The following is a 10,053-nucleotide window of genomic DNA, read 5'->3' as shown; positions in this document are numbered from 1 at the left end:
ATCACAATAAAAAAAAAAGCTAAAAAAAAAAAAAAAACTTAAAAAGAAAGTCCCATGTCACTTGAAACTCAACATGTGGGAAATCAAAGTCATTGTTTCCCCCTTAAAACCTATTTTCCTATGTTCTCTGCCTCAGCCCTTTGTTGCCAAAGTTGGAACACCCAGGTAGTGTTGTAGATACTCGTGATTAGCCAGCTTGGCTAGGCTGAATAAAACTCAGGATTCCCTCTTTACCTCTCTGGTTCATTTCTGGATAGAGTGGGCTGTGAGCAGCCGTTGGTACCATACACACACCTCCACCTATTCATTCATTCAAACACTAGTCTAGCAGTTGTTGGGAAAGGATTTTGCAGATGTAACTAATTGGTTGGCTTTGAGTTAATCAAAAGGAAGCTTATCCTGGGTGGGCCTGACTTAATCAGATGGAAGCTCTTTAAAAGAGGGCCTACTCTGTAACACATGGGATCACTATGAGTCCAAATTGGCTTGATGGTACCTAAAAACAGCATATCTATATCTCCCTGCTTCTCTGCTTGTCCCTGACTGATACAGTGTTTCTTCTACACCCAATCATTTAGCAAATCCTAAGATTCTGCTCGTTTACAAGGTTTTCACTCTGGGCCCCTGCTCTCTGTTCTGGTGCATCTGCGTTCATTTGAGCCCCCACTTCTTGCCTAGGTGATGGGGCTCCCTTCCAGCTGGTCTCCCTGCATCCCGAGAGGTCCTACCCCACCCTGTTGGTTCTCATGCCCAGTGTGTCCCTTCTAAAGCACAAATGTGATCTTGCCACGCCCCTTCTGAAAATCCTTTGATAGCTTCTTGAAACTTCAGGCAAAAATTTAAAAGCCCTAACTTTGCCATGGGTTCCAGAGCCCAGTTATAGGCAAGAGCGCCAAAATGACTCAGGCTGAATTAAAATCCTGTCTCTGCTACTGGCTAATGCTATACGACCTGGTAAAGTTACTTATCTGTACCTCCATTAAATTAAATGCAGTTAAATTAAAGTATCTGCCTCCTGGGGTTATTTGTGAAAATGCATTGAGGCAATGTGGGCAGTATCTGATGGTGAGAGGTGCTCAGGGCCTCTGGGGCTCTGTCTTTGGGGACAGTCCTCATTTTTCCTCCATCCTTAAGTCCACAGTTTTGTGAGTGAGCAGGATGCAGGCTGACCTGTCTGGCTTTAACATTGATACTCCCCGTTGGGACCAGTGCACTTTCCTGGGGCGGGTGAAGCACTTCTTCAATATCACGGACCCCCGCACAGTCCTAGTGCCCGAGCGGGAGCTGGACTGGGCCAAGCTGATGGTGGAGAAGAGCAGGTGAGTGGATGGGGAGGGGGCTGGATTGATGGGGTCCCGAGGGAGGAAAGACCCCAGGATCGGGGGCTCAATGAAAGCAGGATGCCTGAGGACTGGGAGGCATCAGGGCTGGGCAGAAACTGCCTGAAGGCTGGCTCTCATCTTTGCTCTTGGTGGCAGGATGGGAACCATGCCCCCAGGCACCCAAGTGGAGCAGCTGCTATATGCCAAGAAGCTGTACGACTCGGCCTTCCACCCTGACACTGGGGAGAAGATGAACGTCATTGGGCGGATGTCTTTCCAGGTCCCTGGGGGCATGATCCTCACAGGCTTCATGCTTCAGTTCTACAGGTGGGACTTGGAGCCAGGCAGTGAGGGGTGCAGCTGCCTGGACCTGGTAGGCAGGGAGCCGTATTGTGATCTGAAGAGTAATAGCTGTCTTTATTGATTGCTTGGAATCCCTGGGTGGTGCGAACAGTGACCACGCCTGGCTGCTGACTGAAAGGTTGGCAGTTCAAGTCCACCCAGAAATGCCTTTAGAAGAAAGAGCTGATAATCTGCTTCTGAAAAACCAGCCCCTGAAAACCCCATGAAGCTCAGGTTCTCTGACACATGGGGTCGCCAGGAGTCGGAATTGGCTTGATGGCAGCTGGTTGGATGTATCGCTCCCTTAGCAGATACTGGGCACTGCGCTAAGCTATTTGCATGCATTGACTCAGTTAACCATGTCAACAACCCTACAGGTAAATACTGTGATCATCCCCAGGTTATAGATGATGTCCTGCGGTTCTAGAGTAGTTACTTGTCCAAGTTCACATGGCCAAGAAATACTGGTGCCTGGATATTAACCTCAGCAGTCCTCTCTAGAGCTCTCCATTAACAGCTATCCTAATTCTTTCTTTTCAAAGTACTTAGTCAACAATGGATTTAATAGGTTTTTTTTTTTTTTTAATATAGAGTGCAACTTGAAAATTAGGACACTGGAAAGAACCTTTCTCTCAGTGCAGTTGCAGATGTATAACTGCTGGATGTTTGACTTTCATCCCCCTCTGCCCTCCCCTTCAGACTCCTTTATTCAGTCAGCCTTTACTGAGCCCAGCCTGGTGCGGTTGTTAGGAATATAGACTTAATCCCTTCCCTCAAGGAGCTCGCAATTTTGCTAAGACCAGGAAGTAAACACTTAAATACAGCTTGGTACGGGGTAGGTTGGGGGAAGGATACAGGGTGGTGGAGCAGGAAGCCTGGAAAGACTAACCCTGTCTCAGGGCGGGCAGAGGAAGGATGGGAAGGTTCCAGAGAGGATGTAATTTCTTGGCTGGATTTTTCCAGGTGTGGAAGGAGGGAGGGGGTATTCCGGACAGCCTGAGTAAATGCCCAGTTGCATCAAACAGCATGGGAGCAGTTTGGGGAGCTGCAGATGACGTGTCTTGGCTGGCGTACACCAAACCTTCCATCCTCTTCCCCTCTGCCTCTCTTGCCTTCCTTACTGGTAGGACGGTGCCGGCGGTGGTCTTCTGGCAGTGGGTGAACCAGTCCTTCAATGCCTTAGTCAACTACACCAACAGGAATGCGGCTTCCCCCACGTCAATCAGGTATACCCATTCCAAATGTGTTCATTCATTCATTCACTCATTCATTCATTTTACAGATATATCTTGAGTGTATGGTTCTGGGTGCTGGGGGTCCATTGTTGAGTCAGACAGGTGTGGTCGCTGCTCGCTTAGAGTTTAAGGTCTAACAAGAACACAAGCACAGTGCTCTCATGTGCTTGATGCCATTAAGGAAATAGGGTGACAAGATCGAAAACAGTACAGGGGATGGTCTATGTAGATAGGCTGGTTAGGAAAGTCCTGTTGGTAGAGAGAACATTTCAGTTGAGTTCTGAAGGGTGAGGATTCAGCATGCAAGAGCCCGGGGAAGAATTCTGCAGATAGGGGACCATGAAGTGCAAAGGTTCTGATGAAGCTAGGTCTGATCATACTGAGTTGTACAGGCCTGAAGCCTCATTTCCACACTCTGTCACTCAAGCCCGTGGTCTTGCCCTCAACCAGCAGGGCTCCCCTACCCCCGTCAAAACATCTCTCTCTTCCACTAGGCAGATGGCTCTTTCCTACTTTACAGCTACAACCACTGCCGTGGCCACTGCCGTGGGCATGAACATGTTGACAAAGGTATGATCTGGGATGGCTGTAGACAAGACTGGCCACTAGGGGGCAGCAAAGTCCTAGGGAAAATAGCCATTTCTGCAGGCTGGGTGAATTGGTTATGGCCAGAGAGTTGAGAGACAAGTTGTAAGAAGTGTAGCAGGGCTATCCTAGGTTGGTCCTTCTCAGGCCTTTGACGGACTTTGGGGTTCCCTGATTTGGTGTGTGGCAGTACCCAAAAATTCATTGCCATCAAGTCAATTCCAATTCATAGCAGCCTCATAGAAAAGAGTAGAACTGCCCCATAGGGTTTCTAAGACTATAATCTTTGTGAAAGCAGGTAGCTACATCTTTGTCCCACAGGGGGCTGGAGGGTTCAAACCACTGACCTTTCAGTTAGCAACCAAGTGCTTAACCACTGTGCCACCAGGGCTGTAATTTTATAGACCTTCATCTTCCAGTGTGCCTGACGACTCCCATTGTTCCCTTCCCCTAACAGAGAGCTCCGCCCCTGGTGGGCCGCTGGGTGCCCTTTGCTGCTGTGGCAGCAGCTAACTGTGTCAACATTCCAATGATGCGACAACAGTGAGTACAGGGGTCTCTCTTCCTTTCTGTAAACCACACGGTTCCCAGGGCAAGGGCAAGGAGTCAAGGCAGTGGGCAGCTTCTTGGGACTGAGATGGGTTGAGGGGAAGGCTGCAGGGCTGAGCCTCTGAAGGGTCCCTGGGGATTGCACCCACCCTCCTGGGAATGGTGGGTGACTTAGGTTGAGTCTTTGTAGTGAGTGCTGTGGGACTCACTTCCTGGGTGGAGAAAATAGTTTATACCTGAAGGGGTTTGTTCTAGAGTCGTTTCACCTACAACTGTGTTGTTTAAGTTGTGAACGTTACCTACTTCCAAAGCCTTGGGGATGACTCACAGGCTGAAATGGAACAGAGCAGGGTGTCTAAAGACAGAACAGAACCAAGAAGTTCTGAAAGAATCCAGAGTGCCATTAGCTAGGTGATTTTGAGACCTGGCCCTAAGATTTCAGCAGGGCAGGTAAGAGCGGAAAGTCATCGTGTCTTACGATTTTTGTTTCTTGATTAGACAAAGCATAGATGTTCCTCCGTTAGCAGGATTTAATGAGGTAATATGTACATGAAGTGCTCAAAACAAAGCCTGGAACACAATACATGCTGCATAAGTGTTAGCACCAGTGTCATTATTGCCACCAAGAGCAGCAGCATCTGCCAGCCCTATTTTCTTGGGACTACTAGCAGACAGAAGTGTGTCCCAGTTGCCCCTGGAGGAACAGCACCACCAGGATCGGCATGCATACATACTGCTCTCCTCCTTCCCCTCCTCTAGTTGCACTTTCCCAACAAATGAATGAGTCCCATCTGCCTACCTGGTCTTGGGTGTGTGCTGTCAAGAACTGGCTTGAGAACAGTAGCCATGATAGCTGCGGTCTATGGAATACTCATTGTATGTCAGATGCTAGACTAAGTACCTTTAGGTACTATCTTAAACCCTCACCAAGTCCTACGAAGTGGGTGCCATCATGATCCCCATTTTTCAGATAAGGAAAACTGAGACTTTAGAGGGTATAGTTAACTCATCAACTAGAGGTCCGGGGATAGTTAGGGTCACACACTGCAGTTCCAGGATCCAACCTAGAAGTCCAGACCCCCGCACCAGCTCTCTTGGCTACTGCCCTTGATCACTTCTGAGATACCGTTCAGTGGAGTGCGGAAGGAAGGTCAAAGGACCAGGCTGCAGGCGGTGGCTTCCTAGAGCTTGGGTGCCCTGGCCTTGATCTCCTGGTGTGTCAGGTAACTGGCCGGGTTCCAGCAACTCCTGTCTGTGTTTAGGGAACTCATCCAGGGCATCTGCTTGAAGGACAGGAATCACAATGAGATTGGTCACTCCCGGGTGAGCAGAGGCCTCCCTTTGGGGTGGGAAGAGGGATTTCCCTCTCATACCCTTCCCCCTACCTTGTGGTCATAGCCAGCCTGGTCTCCAGATAGGATGGAGGAGCTTTCTCCCTGACTCCATCCTCATTCCCCATTGATTTCCCCACATTTCTCTGTTCAGAGCAGGCCTCCCATGTCCTTTCTTCATCATTTCTGGTCCTAAAGCCATATAAGTCTGGCTGGTTGGGAGAAGGTTGAGTGAGGCCAGTCATTCCCTGGCAGGTCCATCCCTTCCCCTTCACCAGCTCAGACTTAGCCATGACCTTCACCCAACCCTCTTGTGTGGCCCCATATACACTGGGTAAGGTTATTCCTAACTACTTACTCTTTTCTGTCCTCAGAGAGCTGCAGCCATAGGCATCACCCAAGTGGTTATTTCTCGGATCACCATGGCAGCCCCTGGCATGAGTAAGATGGGGAACCCCTCCGGTGCTGGGGGCCATGAAGAACATGACTGAGGCCTTGGGCATACTTAGCTTTCGGGGGGAGGTGGGGTCCCAGCGTCTACAGCCATACTTCCCAGACTGGTCTGCCTGGGTGCTGAAAGCCACAGGAGAACCACCCCATGGCTACAGAACATCAGTTAATTAGAGATTTTGGGGAGAAAGTCATATCCATGAAGCACATATTCATCAAGCACCTTCTAGGTGCTGGACACAGTGCTGGGTGCTAGGGAGATGGGTGGAGAGAAATTACCTGCCTGGTGGAGCTCCCCTGGGGGTGTTACAGAGGAGGATACAAAATGTATTTACAAGGCTTTCAAAAACATTCTTGAGTTTTGAGAAGGTTGCTTTGGGTCTAGAGGTCCATGTCATACTGTAATTACAGGTGTGTAGGTTGAAAGGTTTGGGTTGTATTGTTCTGCTGGGACTTGGAGAGAGCGGTTGGGGTGGCCATACCCCACAGTATTCTCCCACATGGAAAGTATTCCTGGAACTTCTGGGGAAGAGGGAGGTCACTTGGCCCCTGGTCTGATGTCAGAAGGGCTCTAGGACAAGGCTTACTGCCCTCCCCTCAAGTTCTCCCTGGTTTCTTCCAGTCTTACTGCCAGTCCTCATGGAAAGACTGGAGAAGTTCCATTTCATGAAGGTGAGTGGCATTTTCTTTTGTCATCATCTTTCCTGCCCCTTGTCCTCCAACCACACCTGTACATGGGGGCTTCTGACCCACTGGTCCTGCCCTCTAGCTGCCGTCCCTTCGTCTCACTCAAGTCATTAGCTGTCCCTGTGACCATCTGTGTTAGACATCATAGTGGATTTCTTGACCTTGTCTCCAGAGAGCAAGGCGAGCAGGAGGAGTCCCCCTCTTCTCCCATTCTGCAGGGCGAGGCATTCTATGCCTGTGGGCTTCTCTCACCAGCTACTGATTGGTGGCAAAGGCAGATGTGGGGTTCACCTTAAGGTATATACATCCCATGTGGGTCTCTCTTCTGTTTGTTTTTGTGCAGAAAGTCAAGGTCCTGCATGCCCCATTGCAGGTCATGCTGTGTGGGTGCTTGTAAGTATCCTGTTTGATGGTTTGGGTTCTAACCTGGCTGGGGACCCAAGATCTGTTTTCTCATGGAGCTTGTGTTAGAGAAATGTGCTCCTTTATCTGCCTTTAAAAGTGGCCGAGGTCCCAAGTTTGCTGGTCTGATAGAGCCTGCTAAGACCCCTGACACTATGGCCCCTAGTTACCCTTCAAGTCTAGAACTGAACTCATTCCTGTGGCTTCCAGCCAAACAATAGACAGGCATATGGGGTGAACATTTACATCAGGTAGATACACTCCTTAGAACCATCAATCATGGGAGAACAGAAGGGCAGTATTTGCACAAGGAGATAGCTCAGAGGGCGGGAGTGCATGGGAGGGAAGGACACGGGGAAGAGGTAACTACAGGGAGGAAGTAGGAAGAGAGCTGTTACATTGTGGTGAATGGCAGTCAATGTCATGAAACAAAATGTGTATGAACTGCTGTATGGAAAATTAATTTGCTCTGTAAATTTTCACCCAAATCACAATAAAAATTAAAACAAAAAAAATGGCTAAGCTCAGGAAAGCTGTGGTCCATCTGGAGAGCTTTCACCACATCTTTTTATTTTCAAGGGCTGGTTTTTTCAGAAGTAGGTTGCCAGGTCTCTCTCCAAGATGCCTCTGGGTAGACTTGAACCCCCAGCCTTTTGATTAGCGGCCATGTGCATTAACTGTTTGTACCTCCCAGGGACTCCCTGTGAATGGTTATTGTCCCCTTTTATAATGAAGTAATGGGAGAGAAACTTGCCCACATGTATATAGCTGGCATTTGCTGGAGCTAATTGGATCCTTAGCAATCTTAACATCGTGCTGTACTGTCTTCTGCTGATTGGGTGGTCACCCTGGACTGGGTGCTCTGGATAAGGTAATGTCATTTAGTCCTCATGGTAACCCTGCAGGGTGGGCATACTGCCTTCCTCCGCAGGCTCAGAGTCACACAGCTCGTGAGTGACAAGGCTGGGACGCAAAGCCAGGCCTGATAGATGATCAGACTTGTTTCTCAAAATGTGGTCATCATCAGCATCGTCTGAGGACTTAGAAATAAAGGCTCTCCAGTCCTGCTCCAGACCTACTGAATTAGCGCACATTTTAACAAGCTCCTCAAGTTACTTGTCTGCTCAGTGAAGTCTGAGAACCTCTGTCCCTTCCTGTGCTGTCCCAGCCTCCATGTGACTCCATGGCAACCAGTTTGGTTTGGTTGTGTTCAATGAATAAAGGAGCAGGACCGTCGGATCTGTGCCCATCACTTCCTCCCTGTACATTAGGGCCTGTCTGCTTACATCCCCAGTGACTTCATTGTCCCTTTATCTGCTTGGATTTTGGGGGCTGCTTTTCTCCCCGGGCTGAAATGAGTATCCTGGCATTGAGGGAGCAGGAGAAGGGTCGGAAGGAGGGGGTCTGTGGGGACAGCCAAGAAGGCAGGTGGAGTGAATGGGCGTCTCCCCATTTTCAGGAGCTCCGGGCAGGGGTGTGGGCAGGCCTGTGGGAAGAGGACCCCTAATGCTTTGGTTTCTCCTTTCTTGCAGCCTCATCTTCATGGTGCCGGTGGCATGTGGGCTCTTCCCACAGATATGGTATCCGCTGTTCATTCCTCACTTTGTTCTGCTGGACACCCTGCCACCCCCCTGACCTGCTTGCTGTCCTGAAGGAGTGAATGAGAGGGCAGGAAAGGCAGCCTTTGTCCAGGGACAAGTACCATTGGCCTAAATTCTGGGCCCCTTTACCTTGAGTGCATGGCAAACCAAAACAGACCTTCAGGGGGTGGGAGAAGCCAGGAGGAGGGGTGAGGTAGGCCCCTCCCAGTTGACCAAGGGCCCCTTGTAGAGCAGGTGAGGAAATAAGAAACTTTCCCTGCCAGCTGGGTTACCAGGTTCGGTCTCCTTTGGTTGGGCCTGATCTTTAAAACTGAAAAAGGGATAGTTTCTTACTCTGACTTACGATCCTGGAGGGTACTTGAACCTCTCCTTTTCTAGAATGTCCTAGATGGGGGGTGGGGCAGGGGGATTATGGAGAAGATAAGAGAAGCATCAGACTGTAGTGGGGGGAGCTGGCTCCAGGAGACCAAGTGTAGCTTGAATGTATACAGGGGAGATGTCGGTCTTCCGGTCCTCAGGACTCTTAACTCAGTCCCACCCCACTGCTGATTCCGACTCATAGCGACCCTATAGGACAGAATAGAGCTGCCACATAGGGTTTCCAAGGCTATAAATCTTAACAGAAGCAGACTGCCACATCTCTCTCCCGTGGAGCAGCTGGTGGGTTCAAACCACCGACCATTTGGTTGGCAGCCAAACAATTTAACCACTGTACCACCAAGGCTCCTTTCTGAGTTCAATCAATGCTTTGCCTGTGTATCAAACATTTTGCTTGTAAGAGCCTGTGTGCCCATGGGGTAAACAAAGAACTTTAGCACCAGGAAGAGGAAGTCGGCCTGAGTGGAGGTAAAAGCAACCTATTGTGGTGCACGGAGGCCATTGTGAATTCTGGCTGGAAAAATCAGGAAGGGCTTCTTAGAGGTGGCATTTGGCTTGGACTTTGTTGTTGTTGTTTGCCATAGAGTCGGCCCCGACTCCTAGCGACCCCTCCTTGGGTTTCCGAGGCAGTTATCACTACGGAAGTAGGATTGCCCAACCTTCCTTCCGAGGAGTGGCTGGTGGGTTTGAACCGCCAGCCTCCTGGTTAGCAGTCAAGTGCCTTAGGCACTATGCTACCAGAGCTCCCTTGGACTTTATTGGAAGGTAATTTGCTGCTTGTCCCAGGTGGTATACTCATAACCTTCTCCTTTCTTTTCAGTGAATTGCCAGTTTCCTTTCTGGAACCTGAGCTCCAAGACACCATCAGGGCCAAGTATGGAGAAAATGTGCCTTATGTCTACTTCAATAAGGGTCTCTAAACAGCCTGCTTGGCACGGACCAGTTGACCTCCAAATTCACCAGCTCCTCCTCAGCTGCTGTGCACACCTGGGCCATCATTCCTCTTTGCCTGCAATGCCTGAAGGCCAGGGTGGATTTGGGGTGGGTGGGAAGTGGCCTTATGCCTCCAGCCCAGGTACCTGGTTTATCAGACAACAGGGGATAAACAAGGAGGGGGAAGACCAAAGCCTTCTATCTGCTCCCTACCTCCAGCCCCCATTCCCTGGAGGCC

The 10,053-nt window shown here is 49.7% G+C and overlaps 1 protein-coding gene across 1 annotated transcript; it reads left to right on the top strand.

Moving 5' to 3' along the window:
* The first annotated feature begins 1,155 nt into the window (after positions 1-1,155).
* SFXN2 (sideroflexin 2) lies at positions 1,156-9,802 on the top strand. The gene is made up of 11 exons (XM_007939890.2): positions 1,156-1,319; positions 1,479-1,649; positions 2,792-2,890; positions 3,394-3,469; positions 3,942-4,027; positions 5,296-5,356; positions 5,739-5,805; positions 6,437-6,486; positions 6,845-6,894; positions 8,436-8,483; positions 9,703-9,802. Exons 1-11 carry the CDS (start codon positions 1,159-1,161, stop codon positions 9,800-9,802), a joined length of 969 nt encoding a protein of 322 aa, XP_007938081.1. The 5' UTR covers positions 1,156-1,158.
* The last annotated feature ends 251 nt before the right edge of the window (positions 9,803-10,053 follow it).

This window comes from Orycteropus afer, unplaced genomic scaffold (assembly GCF_000298275.1).
Source record: "Orycteropus afer afer isolate SDZICR_OR568_19922 unplaced genomic scaffold, OryAfe1.0 scaffold00064, whole genome shotgun sequence".
Classification (NCBI taxonomy): domain Eukaryota; kingdom Metazoa; phylum Chordata; class Mammalia; order Tubulidentata; family Orycteropodidae; genus Orycteropus; species Orycteropus afer.
Note: the sequence above shows the minus strand (reverse complement) of the source record. Positions and strands in the feature narration are given on the sequence as shown.

Bases quoted from the DNA above. Each gene is read 5' to 3' on its own strand.
- SFXN2 (XM_007939890.2), top strand. From the start codon at position 1,159: ATGCAGGCTGACCTGTCTGGCTTTAACATTGATACTCCCCGTTGGGAC. The intron at 1,320-1,478 runs GTGAGTGGATGG...TCTTGGTGGCAG, and splicing joins CTGATGGTGGAGAAGAGCAG to GATGGGAACCATGCCCCCAG. The intron at 2,891-3,393 runs GTATACCCATTC...CTCTTCCACTAG, and splicing joins GCTTCCCCCACGTCAATCAG to GCAGATGGCTCTTTCCTACT.